Source organism: Gracilinanus agilis, chromosome 1 (genome assembly GCF_016433145.1).
Source record: "Gracilinanus agilis isolate LMUSP501 chromosome 1, AgileGrace, whole genome shotgun sequence".
NCBI lineage: Eukaryota > Metazoa > Chordata > Mammalia > Didelphimorphia > Didelphidae > Gracilinanus > Gracilinanus agilis.
Window position 1 is genome coordinate 153,884,891 of NC_058130.1, and position 15,657 is coordinate 153,900,547.

Here is a 15,657-nt window from a genome sequence, read left to right on the forward strand (position 1 = left end):
GGGAAAATATCAAGCAGGGCAAAAGCATCTTCTGCATGATAAAGACTATGGTGGGGTGAAAAGGGTGCTCAGACATCTCTTTCTACTTTACCTCAGATTGGGCTCTCATATTTAAGTATGGAGGGGGATAAGTATGGATTAGGGGAGAAGAGAAGGAAAAAAGAGGTGTTCAGGGGGAGAGAAGAGGGGAAGAAAAAGAGCACAAGAAAGAAAGTTTAGCTCAATCCAGGATTCAAAAGAGTTTTTAAAAGTCATTCTCCTCTCTCCCAGCTTATTCAAGTTCTTAATCTTAAAAAACTAAACTATCTAACTCTTTTGGAAAAGAGGATCCAAGGAGAAAGAGGAAGAATAAAAATTTAACACAGTTCAGTCTTACAGGGCATAAAGAGAGATTCCCTTACTCAAAGCCTTAATTATCTTGAAAAACTAAAAAGCTTAGCTCTCAGAAAAAAAAATAACTTTAGAGGAAGTAAGTGGAAGAGAATAGGAAAGGAAATAAAAGGGGAGAGAAAGAAAAGGGGGAGAGAAAAAAGTGGGAGAGAAGGAAGGGAAGAGACTGAGAGAATGAAAATCTAGGTCACTTCGATCTTTCAGAGCAAAAAAAAAAAAGAAACCCCTTACTCAAAGCTTTTACACACTCAAAAAACTAGAATGCATTGTTTTTAGAAAAGCTTTGGCTTTCTAATTTAGAAAAGAAAAGGGGGGAAAAGCCCCTTGATTTCTCTAAAGTTGGCAAAGCTGTTTGATTTTGTGATCAAAAGAAAATTATCCCCCCCACTTTGTTATCTTACCACACCCACACCCACAGATGAGAGAGAGAGAGAGAGAGAGAGAGAGAGAGAGAGAGAGAGAGAGAGAGAGAGAGAGAGAGAAACAAAAACAAACTAACTTCTGAAAACACAATTCACTTGGACTTTGTATCCATTTTGGAGCAGGAGTGATTCACTCTTCTGGCAAGAGAGATGAAGAGAGCTGGCAATGATCCTCCCTGAATTAAACTCCTTAAAAGGATGTTTTTGATGCTTCTAATTCAAACAGTAAAAATCACTTCTCTTTATTAAATGTCTTATGACTAACAGAAGAAGGAACTAGACATACATACTAGAAGGTCTGATAGAGGTTTTTAAATACCAATAATGTAAATGCCAAGTATTGTCACTCACTGCCCCCTTTATACAGTATCACCACCTTTACACAAAACTATGAGAGGGACAGTTTGTGGAAATGTCCTGACCTAAGGTACTTCATAATCAGTGGCCTGAACCTTACCAGTGCCAGCTGGCTCCTACCAAAAATAAATAAATAAATAACGCTGTTTGTAATGATTCAGCAATAAAATAGATTTTACATTTGGCAACAATACTCTTATAAATACCTCTTGGGAAATAAAATAATACAAGCCCAGGATTCAGGCAAGTTATCAAAATGTTTGCTTTTGGCACAAATCCAGGATAAAATCAGGCATCAGCTTTAGGCCAATAGAATCGTGTACCTTTCTCCCTCCCTCCCTCCCTTCCTTTTTTCTTTCCTTCCTCCCTCCCTCCATTCTTTCTTTCTTCCTTTTCTTTCCTTTCCCTTCCTTTCCTTCCCTTCCTTTTTTCTTTCCTTCTTCCTTCCTTTCTTTTTTCTTCTTTCCTTCCTTTCTTCCCCACCTCTCTCCCTCCTTCCCTTCCTTGCTTCTTCCTTTCTTTTTTCTTTCCTTCTCCCTTCTTTTCTTTCTTTTATCTTTCTTCATTTCTTCCTTCTTTTCTTTCTTTTTTCATCTTTCCTTCCTTCCTTTCCCTTCCTCTATCCCTTTCTCCCTCCTTTCCTTCCTTCCTCTTTCCCTTCCTTCCTTCTCTCCTCATTTTTCTTCTACTAATAACACTGTCACTTTTCAGAGCAGGTAAGACTGAAAAAAAGCCATTCTGTAGGGTCATGTTACTTTTTTGAAGAAGATAAAAGCATCATAAAGGAAGTGTTTGTTTTTAAGAAAAAAATAAATGACATAAGACACCATAAAATTAATATCTGGGCTAAATTAATTTTAACATTCAGTCCATATGCTTCTTAATAGTAATGTTTATATAGACCTGTAAGTTTTCAAGATACTAAAATATCTTCTTTCATCCTCACAATTCTATAAGATAGGTCCAATTATGATCCTTACTTTCCAAGTAGGAAAGCTGAGTTTGAGAGAGAACAAGTGACTAGTTCAAGGTCACACAACTACTGATAGTCTGAGGTAGACTTCTATGCTGACATCTTTTGTTACACCTACTATTAATTCAATCTCACAAACATTTATTAAGTGCCTTCTGTGTGCCAGTCACAATCCTGAGCTCCAGCAATATTAAAACAAAAATTGAAATGAATATATCAGCTATGTGATGCATTGGATAGAGTGCTGAGGCTAGAGTCAAGAGAGATTTTAGTCCAAATCCTATCCCAGAAGTTTACTAGCAGCTGTGTCACCTAGTCAAATTACTTCACCTCTGCCTCACTTTCCTCAATTGTAAAATGGGGATAATAACAGCATCTACCTCTCAGGGTCGTTGTAAGGATCAAATGAGATACATTTGTAAAAGTGCTTAGCACAATGTCTGGCATATAGTAGGTGTTTCATTTGTTTGATTCCTTCCAATTCCAGTAATTAATTCCTTCCAAGACAGTAGAAAAGAACCAGTTTTAGAAACAAATTTTATTCATCTTTTAAATTCTGGAATCATAGCTCAAATTCTAGAGTTAGAAGGGGCCTCAGTAGCTTTTAGTTCAACCCAAGTAGAATTTCCCTGAAAAACACCTCTGACACGTGATCATCCAGTTTCTACAATTTGGTGATAAGCAATTAGGCACAAATGAGGTAGCATTTCCTTCCCACTAAATAGCTCATATATTTTTTTGTGAAACAAACCCAAGGTATGGCCTGCATAATATATGAGGAAGCTAGGTGATACAGTGCATAAGCACTAGGCTTAGAGTCAGGAAGATTCAAAAATCCAGTCTCAGAAATATATTAGCTGCGTAACCTTGGCCAAGACTCTTCACTCTGTCTGCCTCAGTTTCTCCATCTCTGAAATAAGGAAAATAACAGCACCTATTTCCCAGGGTTGTTGTAAAGATGAAATGAGGTAATCTATGCAAAGCAGTTGACAAAACTTAAAGCATATAAGTGGTAGCTCTTATCATATAAAATGATTTACAACATTTTCCCAGGACCAGATATTTGTTTCATCAAACTATTACCCCTTTGCCTGAAACCCTAAATGCCTTCTTCCTTGGTTCTGTCACAGAGATTAATGATTATCCTTCCTTGGCTTAGTTAAGGACAAAGTCTTCCCATCCAGCACTTCTACAGAGATCTTCAGCCAGCAAATGTTTAATGGCAGGTTTACCAGGGCCATTAGTTCTAAAACATTTAAAGGGGCACGACACTGTTAGCTACTTTTTCCTACTACAAGCTTAGTAGGGGTGGTTGGAGGAAGAATAGGAGACTTGTACATTTTAATAAATGTACCAAAGGATGCAATCATCCTTTGACTTCCTTTCTTATGTCTTCCCCTGCATTAATCTGCGGCAACTTCATTTGCCTCTTTTAATTACTGCTGAAAAAAATATAGCACTACAATTTCAAGCTGTACAATTTTCAAAAGGTATTACAAGGTGAGAAAGAAGCTAAACAGATATTTCTTTTTATATCCTCCCCACAGGGCAAAATAGAGATAGCAACTTCAATTAGGATTAATACATTCCTATGTTGAAGTAGCAAGCAATATGGAAAGCATGAGAAAATGGGGAAGTTCTTGAAAGTAGAATATTTATGGTGCTAGGCTGATGTCACTGCTGCTTAAAGCTATCATTAGATATGTGATCATGATGAAGTTAGTACTACATGGCACTTTATAGCTTACAAAAAGCACGTTCTTGACAACAATTCTAGGCACAATTCTTGTAGTGGAGACAGTCAAACATTGGCTCTAGACTCAAAGGACCTTGGTTCAAATCTTGATTCCAAGTGATATTGAGCAAGTTGACATTGGACATATTCACCTAGATTCTCTTGGCCTCAGTTTCCTCAATTGTGAAAGGAATAGACTTGCACTAGATAACTTCTTTCAACTTCAGGTCCAATGATCCTAAAGTAGCTAGTGCAAATAATGATTTTCCAGAAGCAGAAACTGAGACTTAAAGAGGTTATATGACTTTCCTATAGCCATACGGTTAATAAGTACCAAGTCTTAAAGCTAGGATTAAAACTGGGCTATTGATCCCAAATTGTGTGGACTTTTCTTAGACCATGCTGTCTTTGAGATAAGACATCTTTAAATGTGAAAAGACATATAAAGAACAAGTTCAAGATAAATGGAGGTCCTATGAAAGCCACCTTGAACTTTGGTGAACTTTCATCTTATCTTTCCCACTCTTGGATCCACCATATGACTTCCAAACTTGTCCATGTGCCTGTGTTCTACTCTCCAGTTCTATCCAGAATTGAAGATTCCCCCCCCCATCCCCCACTCAGGACAATAAGAATTTCACTTCTCCCTCTCAAACCAATTTTTAAAAACAATAACCAAGTTAACATTTTCATTCTTGGTACAAACACATCAACCAATTTAGCTAAAACTCCAATCTTCATTCTCTCTGGCTTCCCTGTCCAAAATACACCTTCCTAGCCCCCACTACCCTCTATATCAGGGACTCTGACTAGGGTCTATGAAATCTTTTTAAAATTGATACTTTTAATTAAATATAATTGGTTTCATCTGTAATCCTATACATTTTGTTTTATTCATTTAAAATCCTTGTTCTGAGAAGGGATCCATAGACTTCCTCACATGGCCAAAGGGGTTGAGGACACAAAATAGCTGCACTGATGTCACTTAATAGAATGGAAAATCTTTCAGGGCAAGACTGTCTTATTTGCTTCTTTAGCACTTAGCACAATGCCTGGCACATAGACTTAATAAGTAATTTTTCATTTATTCCTTCATACCAAAAGCACAAGAAAAATGACACATTTAATTATCTGGACAGTATCACAGAAGCATATCCACAATCAAGAACTATTAAATATGTAACCATGGACACTCAATATTTTTCCAATGCAGAGTGTTTCCTGATGCCACTACCACAAATGCCCTGGACAGTTGAAAACAGCCAGAAGAGCTATTCCTGCTCCCCAACTGTTGTGCAGTAACATCATTTAATATTCTTGTCTAGCAAAACAGCAAAGATCCCTGATGCCTATTTTTAAATGCACATTTTTAATATTCAATATAATGTTACTCTTTAACAAACTCTTTACTCCCTGCTTCTTTTATGAAGCTTCCCGTGGTCTTTAAAGGGATTGTTAACCAAAGAATGGATCGTACTCTTTCTGCATGAGCAGATTGAGAAACACTCCATTAAGCCTTTCAGTATTTAATAGAAAGTGTAATCTCTCACCTCTGAGGAGATGAGCCAGTTGTTCAGTGACTAACTCAGGGGCCTCCCGAAGAATCTCTTTTGCCACAAGGGAGGAAGAAGACTCCTGCAACTCCAAGCTGGTGTCACATCCTTCAGATGGATTAATGACTTTGACAACAGCAGATTCTAAAGTTTTATCCTCACTGCAACACAAATAAAAAAGAAGAAAAAGAAAGATGAATACAAACGTTTGCTTTATTTTGCAATGACTATCTTTATTGTGTATAAGTAGTCATCTACAAAACAATTTTCTACCAACATTCAAAAGAAAATATTTTTCTACTTACGCCATCAAAAAAGGGATGTGACATTACACTCATCTCTCTGCTTCATTTAAGCTAAATCTGCCTCAAAAGTTTCAGGAGGATGTTCATATTAGCAATCTGACCTCTAAATGCAAAATAACTAACTGTGCAAGTGACCACCTCTGTGCATTCTAACCATGAGCTCATTTTCTGTAAGTGTCTGACTCATACAAACAAAATTCTCTGCCTTGTCCAATTTGTTGTCATCAAATTGTTTAACAGAAGTGGCACTAGGAAAAAAAGACGCAGAATTCATTTGCTTCCCCCCGTTGTTCTTTATAACTGAGCTTTAGAGAAAGAGGCCTTTTTTAAAGAAATAGTGAACCTCTAAAGGCTTATAATAATGACCATGAAGAAAATTAAGAAATTTGCTCTTTATGTTAATGTCTTTAGTCTTAAGTCATGTCTTATAATCATCTACAAATATAAGGTCATAGAATTATAGACAGAGAGGTAGAAAGGTCTTCAAAGGTCATCTGGTCCAAACCACTCATTTTCCAAAGGAAGAAACTGAGACCCATAGATGATATGGCAACCACGGTCAGAGATGTTAGCAAAATTTTAATTTACCCTAAATTAAAAAGTAATACCAAGATTTTAATTGATTTTTATGTTTCAGAATGTGTTCCTTTGACTTCCTAGATTAAGAAAAATTACTTCAATTTACATTAGCAGCCAGTAGAAACAAGTAGATGGAGTTCATTGAGGGTGGCATTGTTTTTGCCCTTTTTATGCACGGAGTAGGTGTTTAATAAATATCAGTTGCCCGACTGATTCCAACAACCAATTACTAACAGCTTAATTTCTTTTTTTTAAAGTATTTTCCAAAAAGCTTTTGTGTGAAGATACACGATTTGACACAGAATTATTCTCTAAAAAAGACAAGTTGAAACATGTAGCTTCCATTCATGAATATAGTGCTTTTTTTTCTGGGGTAGGCAAGAGTGCTAGACTAGGAATCACGAGAACTATATCCTAGTTCTGGCTCTACCAATTGTTTAGAGCTCTAAGCATCTATGATTTTAGAAGAGTTGGGGTTTTTTTTTTTCCTAAAAAAATATGCTACCAGAGAATCTGGGTAAAATTTTGTCATATTTTACATAAGATGACAAATGCTACACTGGAGGGTGTTGTTCTCCTAAGATTTTTCCATTCCAAATTAATTTAATAATAATAATGATAGCTGGCATACATACATGTATGTGTATATATATATATATATATATATATATAGAGAGAGAGAGAGAGAGAGAGAGAGAGAGAGAGAAAGCTCTTAAAGGTTCACAAAGCACTTTATATATGTTATCTTATTTGGTTCACATAACTGTCTTATGAAGGGGGTGCTATTATTTTCCCAATATTATAGATGAGGAAACTGAGAGAACTTAAATAACTCGACCAGGGTCATATACCATTGAAGTGTCTCAGGCAGGGTATAAACTTGAATCCTCCCAATAGCAACTCACACACTCAATCCTCACTGCCTCAATTTTATGGTATTCTTCACTACTCTAAAATTTCTTAGTTAATTATAAATTCATAGCTAGAAAGAATCTTAGAGGACATTTGAGTCCAACTTCCTCATTTTATAGATGATAAAACCAAGGCCAAGAGATGTTAAGTGACTTATCCAATGTTGCACAGGTTAAAATTTGAACCCATGCTCTCTGACTCCAAATCTGGTCCTCTTTTCACTATATGATGCTGTTTGATTACTACATAGTGAGCTAACTGCACATTTTTACCTTAAATATGGGCTCATTGCAATGATGAACTGGACTATTTGTGTTTTCATATGCAAACATGCAAAGAATTGGTCCATGAAAAATGTGTTGCTTAGATTCACTTTTATTTTACTTTTTTTAAATTTACTTTGGCTAATATTTATCAACAGTCAACAAAATTTGCCATAGACGCAATCAAACATTCTATTTAATTTATAACTGCTCTCTTCACTAGAGCCTGTTAGCACATCAAAATGTTGTTTATTGAGCTAACAAAGGGCTCATTTTCTCTTTTACCCCTATAGTTAATTGAAATTTTTTCAATATCTTTTTACTATGCTAATAGCCCCTAATGAGGGTCATTAAATAGACTAAATGAAAGGTTGAGGACCAAAATCTTGACAGAGGCTTAGTATGTCAATTGGCTGATATTGCTAGCAATTAGCCTGACAGAAAAACAAATAACCTACCAGCATTTATTAGGCACCTACTTACTACAAGCATTTACTAGGTACTCTGCTTAGTACTCAAGGCACAGAGACAAAAGTGAAATTGTCTCTCTCTCAAACATTGCATTGAAAAAGGCAACACATATGCATCTAAGTACTTTCAAAATATATGCAAAGCAAATACAAACTAATTTGGGGGTAAGCACTGGCATCTGGGGAATCTGAAAAGGCATTAGGTCGGTTGGTGGTTGCCTTTGAGCTATATTTTAAATGAAGCTAGAGATTCCAATAGGAGAAGAGAAAGGTATGCTTTGTCGTATGATTTCAGTTTATAAAGTTCTTTTAAAGAATACTGTTTGGATAAAGAATATAATAGAATTGTAGGACAGAAGATAGTACTGCATAGGGCATTGGACTTGGAATCAGGAAGACCTGAGCTCAAATTCTAACTCAGCTGCTTACTAGCTATGTGTTCCTGGACAAGCCACATCTCTCTATGCTTCATTTTTAAAAATTCAGTTTTATTTTTTTAAGTCTGAATATTCTTCTTCGCTTCCATCTCACCCATCTATTGATAAGGCAAGAAAAACATAATCTATAACAAAATAAACTCCCATATTAGCTCTGTCAAAAAAAACTACAACAAAAACTATGCTTCAGACTACATTTTGAGTCCATCACCTCTAATATAGAGGTGTGTATATAGCATTTTTCATCATGAGCCCTTTGGAATTGTGGTTGGTTCCATTGTGCCGATCCAGTTTCCAAAGTCTTTCAAAATTATTTGTCTTACATTAATGTTGTTATTGTACAAATTGTTTTCCTGGTTCTGCTGGCTTCTGTTTGCATCAATTCATGCAAGTTTTCTCAGGGTTTTTTTCCCCTAAAACCAGCACCTTCATCATTTCTTATATCTGTGCCTTATTTGTAAAATGAGAGGGTTAGACTCAGTGGTACATCAGATCCCTTCCAGCTCTAAATCTTTAATTTTATTGACTTTTGATTTTGAGATCACTAAGCTTTTTCATAAATAGGGTTCCAAATTCTATCTTTTATATTTGAGAAAAACTTTATCAAATCACTTAAAGGCATTCAGAATCATAACTTGCACAAGGTGAACAGAGTTCCTGAAGAAGGGAGGAGGAGAGATATTTCCTTTTAAAAGAACCCATAACTCTCTACCCCAATTTCCCAAGTTTTTGTGATACTCTTTTTCCCATGATTATCCTTATCCCTTAACCTTGAGGAGTCAAGACCTACTCCCTACATGGAGCAACTGCATCCATAATGGTACTGTCCTTTGTTAGAAAAAGTTATAACTATTTATGACTTTGGGGGTACTTGTAAAGATCTAGTATTTACCATAGGGAAATATGTCCACAGTATTACCTTCTTAATAACAAATCCCATTTAGTAGGTACAGTGAAAATAAACATTCAATAACCAGGAGTATGCAATCCCCTTCAAGAATCCCTTTGATTTTCCATTTACCTACAAAGATGTTTATATTAAGATTTTAGTAGCATGTGAACATGATATATTTTCCATTAGCCCTTTCATGAATCCTATTTCCCAATCATATCTCCTGCCTTCAACATTCTGTAGGATTTTCTTTACATCTTTCTTCTTACATTTGTCACATTCTATACTCCATAGCAACTTTGAGGTTGTTATAACTATTTAAGCATATGTCTTATATCTTCTTCTGAAGTGTAAAGTCCTTGAAGAAAATTAGCAAATTTTTTTAAAAGATTCTGTTTTAAGAGCTGCTTTTAAGAAAAGTCTTTAAAAGAAAAATTTAAAACAATTTAAAACAATTTCAATTAAAAGAAATTCAGAGAGGTTACCATACCTGGATAGGACATTGTTGTTAACAAGTGTTAGTGATAACTTCCCTTCCTCATTTAGATGATGTAGATTAATCTCATCTCGGAAGATATGGAATGATTCAGAAATATTTAGCTCTTCTAAAATAAACCTGGTCTCAGTAAAGTAGTTAAATTCTGTTCTTGGTATGTTTAGCACTGGCAAACACAGAACACCAGGAGGACTGACCTGAAATTAAAAAAAAAAATTGAGTTTTATCAATCATATTGTTATTAAGACATTTTCAGTCTTATCCAACTCTTTGTTAACCCATTTGATTTCCCAACCTTTCTTGGGAAAGATATTGGAGTTGTTTGCCATTTTCTTCTCCTGCTCATTTTACATAAGGCAACCGAGGCAAACAGGGTTAAGTGACTTGCCCAGGGTCATCCAGCTAGTAAGTCTCTGAGGTCAGATTTGAACTCAGGAAGAGGAGTCTTTTTGACTCCAGACCCAGCACTGTCTGCACTGGGACACCTAGCTGCCCTTTTGTCAGTTGTAGAAAACTACGAAAAGTGGAGGAGGGGAACCCCACCAGCAGCTAAATTTTCTAAAGCTATAGGCTGAGTGGTGAGGAAATGAGAGCACTCGACCTCACAGTACATTCCTATACTTTTGAATCAACTCTGACAAATTTATGCTTTGCTTCCTAGGGCAGCAAATCAGAATGTGTAGAATCAGTAGCTACTTTCTTCTAAGAAGAAATTATACTAATCACATAATGACTATAAACTAGAGCAAATGTATGCCTTTGGGGTAATATTTGGAATCCCACCTTTTTCTTTTTACCTTATCTAGAAAGTAAGCATAGGTGAATGCAGAAATAAGTGAATCCAGATCACACGACTTATGTCCAATAACCACATGGACTTTTTCCAAGCGTTTGCTCCGATTCTGAAACAAATGCAAATTAAAGACAGTCATTTTTAGTTGTCAACATAAAAGAAAAACACTTCAGCCTTTCCCCACAGTTCCCACTTCCCCCACCCCCCAAAAAACAAAAAAACCCATTTTATATAGTTCTGTTGACAGGCCTGCCAGAAGTTCTTTGGAAACAAATTAATCTCTTGATTGTACAGTGGAAAACGTGAAAAAGGCAACCTACTGGAAATATTAACGCTGTTAAGAAAGCTGCAGTCCCTAAATTCTAACATGATGAGAACACCACACATCTCAAGTGAGGCTTACTACAATTTGCTGCCAGATAAATGAAATATGACCTAATTATTATTTTGCCAGAAAACATCACTGAAATGATGTCAGATTTGAACAACTTCTAGTGAACCCAGGTACTTTATTTTAAAAGCACATTCAAATGATTTTTGTGCATACTTCTGACTCTCCAGGCATCTCCTTACCAGCCACCATGGCACATGAACAGAAATCAAATCTTTGAGGATTTAATTCCCATTCATTTATCCTCATAACTCCCACCCTGGGTTCCCACTGCCCTGTTCAATGTAGCTTTAGTAGCCCATTAGGACTAGACTCCGCTCTAGTCACATTTCACTTTACTTTACAATGATTGCCGTGACCCAGTGCACATACCCTTCTTCTCCCGCTCCATTTCCAGTTTTGGAACCATAACCAAGTCAACTCAGTCATTGCTCCTGGAAAAAGTGTGATGATGTACTCTCCCCTAAGACTTCTCTCCCCCTCCCTGAAGCCAAACCATCCATTCTACCCTCATTACTACTACCTTATACTGACTGGATATTTTTTTTCCCCATATTGAATATGGTTTTTTGGTGAATACGTTGTCTCTGCTTTGGTATTTGTATCCTTAGCACTTAGCACAATGCTCAAGTACTGAGTAAATTCTTTTTCATTCATTTACTCATTCCAGATGCTTCTCAAATGTAAATGCAAATTACATACAATTAGATGAAGCACATTGGATTTTTCTTTCTTGAAAACAGAAGGGATTTTGGTATTTCACATTAATTTTCTCCGGCTTTTCCAGGCTTACTCCAGTACTTCATCATGGTGCTCAGTAACTCTGGGTTCACCAAAGTTATACTTCTTTTCTGGTGACTTTAACACAACCTACCAAGCTGGAGAGAATCAGAGATATGGCACTGGAAGAAACCATAAAAGCTGTCTAGTCCAGTCTTCTATTTCACAGATGAGGAAATAAGAGTCAAAAGAAGCTGATTGATTTGCCGGGGATCATATGGGTAGGAAATACCAGTTGAAAGTCAGGTCCTCTGACTCCATGCACACCCAATTCTCCAATTCACCAGACTGCTTCTTTATAGACTCCAAACCTCTGGTCCACTTCCTCCTTCTTTCTAATGATTGGAACCCTGTATCATACCTTCTCAACCCCAAAGGGTCATGGTTCCTCATACCATTTAGATGAGCAGAAAGTTACCAATGTTTCTATATTCATTCTTTATCTGGTTTCTGCTACTGACTTTCTAAACTTCAGCATCATGCCCCAGCTCAGATATTGTCCTTTCTTCCCCACCCTTTCAGTTCTCATCCACTCATTTTTCCAGGGCTATCTTTACCTGCTTGGAGTAGATAGATATTCCCCTAACTCATTGATAGGCTTGAGACCTTTCAGCTGCCTTTTATTTAGAAAGTAAGCTCTTGAAAGCAGAGACTATCTTTCTTTTTTGTTTGGATATGTATCCTCAGTGCCTAGAACAGTGCTAAACCACTAGGAAGTGCTTAATAAATATTTGTTGCCTTGCCATTTAATGAGGCTACTAAGCCCCATAGTGGCACCCCAGTGTAGAAAGACAATAAAATAACTAAAAAGCAGCTACTTCTAAAAACATTGAGATATCTATCTATCTATATCTATCTATCTATCTATATCTATCTATATATATTTCTAACAATAATAAAAATAATAGCTCACATGTATATCACAAGATCATAGATTTAGAGCCAGAAGGAATTTATGTAACCTAGTATAATTTTTTTTCATTTTTCAGATCAGGAAACTGAAGCAGAGAGTGGTAAAAGATGTTGCTTAGGTGATATAGGTAGTCAATGGCAAAACTAGGATTTGAACCCATCTCCCCTGACTTCAGATTCAGTGCTCTTTCCCTTGTGTTATATTGCCTTTGGCATCTAGGTGGTACCATAGGTCACAGAGCACTGGAGTCAGGAAAATTTGAATTCAAATACAGTCTTGGACACTCATTAGCTGTGTAACCCAGGGAAAGTCATTTAACTCTCTTTGCCTCAGTTTCCTCAACTATAAAATATGGATAATAGCAGTACTTACTTCTCAAGGTTGTTGTGAAGATCAAATGAGATAATATTTGCAAAGTGTTTAGTACAGTCCCAACACACAGTAGGCCCTTGATAAATTGATTAATACATTGCAGGCTAGAGGCAAAGGTCACAGAAGTAATGTTTGCTACAGAATCTATGCCTGATTTTATGTTATTCGATCAAACTTAAAATTAGCATCTTAGAGGTACTTGAGCAGTTGAAAAACAATATAATTTATACCACAGTCAGAAATTCTATAAAGAGTATACAACCTCTATTCCAAAGCCCATTGGTAAAGGACTGTCTCCTTATTTGTGGAGATGAAGATCCTGCCCTACATGAGGGACAGGGAAGAGTTGATAAAAGACAGAGAGCTCAAACTTTTGCCAGTCTCATTTGAGTTCCTTCTGGAGATTCATCAAGCTTTAAGTTGTCTTCTTTACTCTCTGAGCATCAAGTGGCTACAGACACTTTTGGCTTCTATCTTCAAAAGAGAAAATGGAAAAGGCTAAACCTACCTCTTGTTGCTGAAGCAAAATATTCTGGGAAAACAAGAAATTATCCATAATGTCCCTGTTCTCAGCTTGCTACCTCAGAGACTTCAGGGAGTTTCCTGTTGGGTGAGATCTAGGATCCTCTCTATGTTGAGCAGAATTATCTAGCTCCTGATGGGATACTCCTTCACTTGGTCTTATCTGATCTATATTCTCCTATGTACACCTTCTCTGATTTCTGTTTGGCTACATTTTGGATAAATGGTGGGGTTTGTTTGTTTGTTTGTCTATTTGCTATTTGTGTTCATTGTGGAACTGATATTAGTCAGGGATGGGGTCAAGCCTTAGATATAAAGCTTTAGTTCCCTCTTGCCCCCCAAATGGCAAAGCAATCAAAAGTTAAATGGAATTTGATCCTATCTCCTAGTCTACATCCTTAAGGAAATAGATAAATATACTTTTTGCCCAGTATTCATTTCTCTGAGAAGAGCAAAGTGGCCTCCAGCACTAATTTTCTGCTTCTTCTCCTGACAGTAATGAAAGACTCCTTTGTAGAGAGAAGTAAGGAAAAGAAGCTAGAGATATCTATTGTGCCTCCTTTTGAGCCAAAAATGACCATCCCACTCATCCACCACTTTAATTTCTTGCAAAAGGTGACTTTAACCTCTCTCTGTGGCAAACCTTGACCCAAACCCCAGAAACTGCCAAAATTGGTCCATTTGGTTGAGTCATCTTTAGTGAGCTCTGGCCTCTGGCTTTGAGGTTAAGCTTTTTCAATGTTTTCTTCTCCCAGGTATACTACATAGTCAAATGTTCTGGAAGAACCTAATGGAATTTAGGTAAATGGAATTATATTCTGTTGAATCACAAGCAAATGCATTAGGAAATCATATTATCATAGAATGGCTTTCTTCCAAGAAATATAAAGGTCTTAATAGACATTACCTCATTTCTCTTCCCAAAGCTCTATGAGATAGAAAGTAGTAGAACTAATAGGATTAGTTTTCAGCATCCTGGACTTATTGCAGGGTTGTTGTTTTTGAATCTCTAGTACCTATGTTAACTAACTACCTGTTAATAATAAAATTTCCCTGACTACAAAATTATTTTTATTAACAAATCTTTTTACTTCTCAAATAAACTTTTACAAATGGGCTTCTCTTCCTTGTATTCTGTTCCTTCCCTTTTCTCATCTCCTGGCTCCTCTTTGTGTTCTTGAGTGTTGCCTTGCTGAGATAACTCTGAGGTCCATGTCATTAGTCCATTGCAAGGTTCATAAGCCATCTTAACTGTCTTTAATCTTATTAATTAACAGTTTGGGTTGGGAAACACTGTTCCATACTATACTAATCTCCAAATGAGGCTATGTTACCTCTAACATACCATAAAATGGATAGGTATAGATGATGAGGTAACAAATGGGACATTATTGCATATATGTGGGTGGATAGAATTTACTCCCCAGGACTCTCTTACCCAATGCATGCTTATACTGAATGCGAACACTGCGTGAGTATGTACACAGGATAATGTTTTGGTTTTACCTCACCCCTCTCTCTCTTTTTTCCTGATTGTGGCTGCTGAAGATGGCTTTGAGCCAGGCAGGAGAATTTACTCAAATGGTCTTACTTTTGTGCGATAATTAGGTTTTATGCTTCTATTTCTTTTTTTTATTTCTTCCATTTCAAGTAATTATTAATAAATGTTATAAAATATTTGGAGTTATTGATATTAATTTAAACCTTACATTTTTTTGGCGACCACAAAAGGATGATTATGGAAATTTGTCATTGATTGTTAAATATTATGGGACTGGCTAATAATTTGTGTCTGATTTCAGAAGAAGGGATCATAAAAGAACCTTTGTATGGTGCCAAGAAGCACAAGGTCATGGAGACCAACCAATCCTGGTGGGATTGATGAGAATTTGAGACAAGACAGAAGACTTGTTCTGGGGTTTGAGGAAACAGCTGCTTGACAATATCAGGTGCAGGATTTCCCCATGCCAGATTCAAACAAACTACCTCAGTTTAGCTGTCATTTTGGCTCCCCTAACCCTGTGAGTGAAGGTAAAATCAGACCAGGGAATGCTATTTCCCTTTTCAAAGTGTAGATGCTTTTCTCTCTTTCATAGTATGGC

General features: G+C 36.5%; 1 protein-coding gene across 1 annotated transcript in view; it reads right to left on the reverse strand.

Moving 5' to 3' along the window:
* PRUNE2 (prune homolog 2 with BCH domain) overlaps window positions 1-10,764 on the reverse strand; it is a 236,748-nt gene extending 225,984 nt beyond the window's left edge. The window contains exons 1-3 of the mRNA XM_044677989.1: window positions 10,582-10,764; window positions 9,779-9,981; window positions 5,428-5,591 (exon numbers count right to left, since the gene is read on the reverse strand). Of these exons, the coding sequence (XP_044533924.1) occupies window positions 5,428-5,591; window positions 9,779-9,981; window positions 10,582-10,716 (502 nt within the window). The 5' untranslated portion in view covers window positions 10,717-10,764. The remainder of the gene's footprint in view (window positions 1-5,427; window positions 5,592-9,778; window positions 9,982-10,581) is intronic.
* Window positions 10,765-15,657: the final 4,893 nt, after the last annotated feature.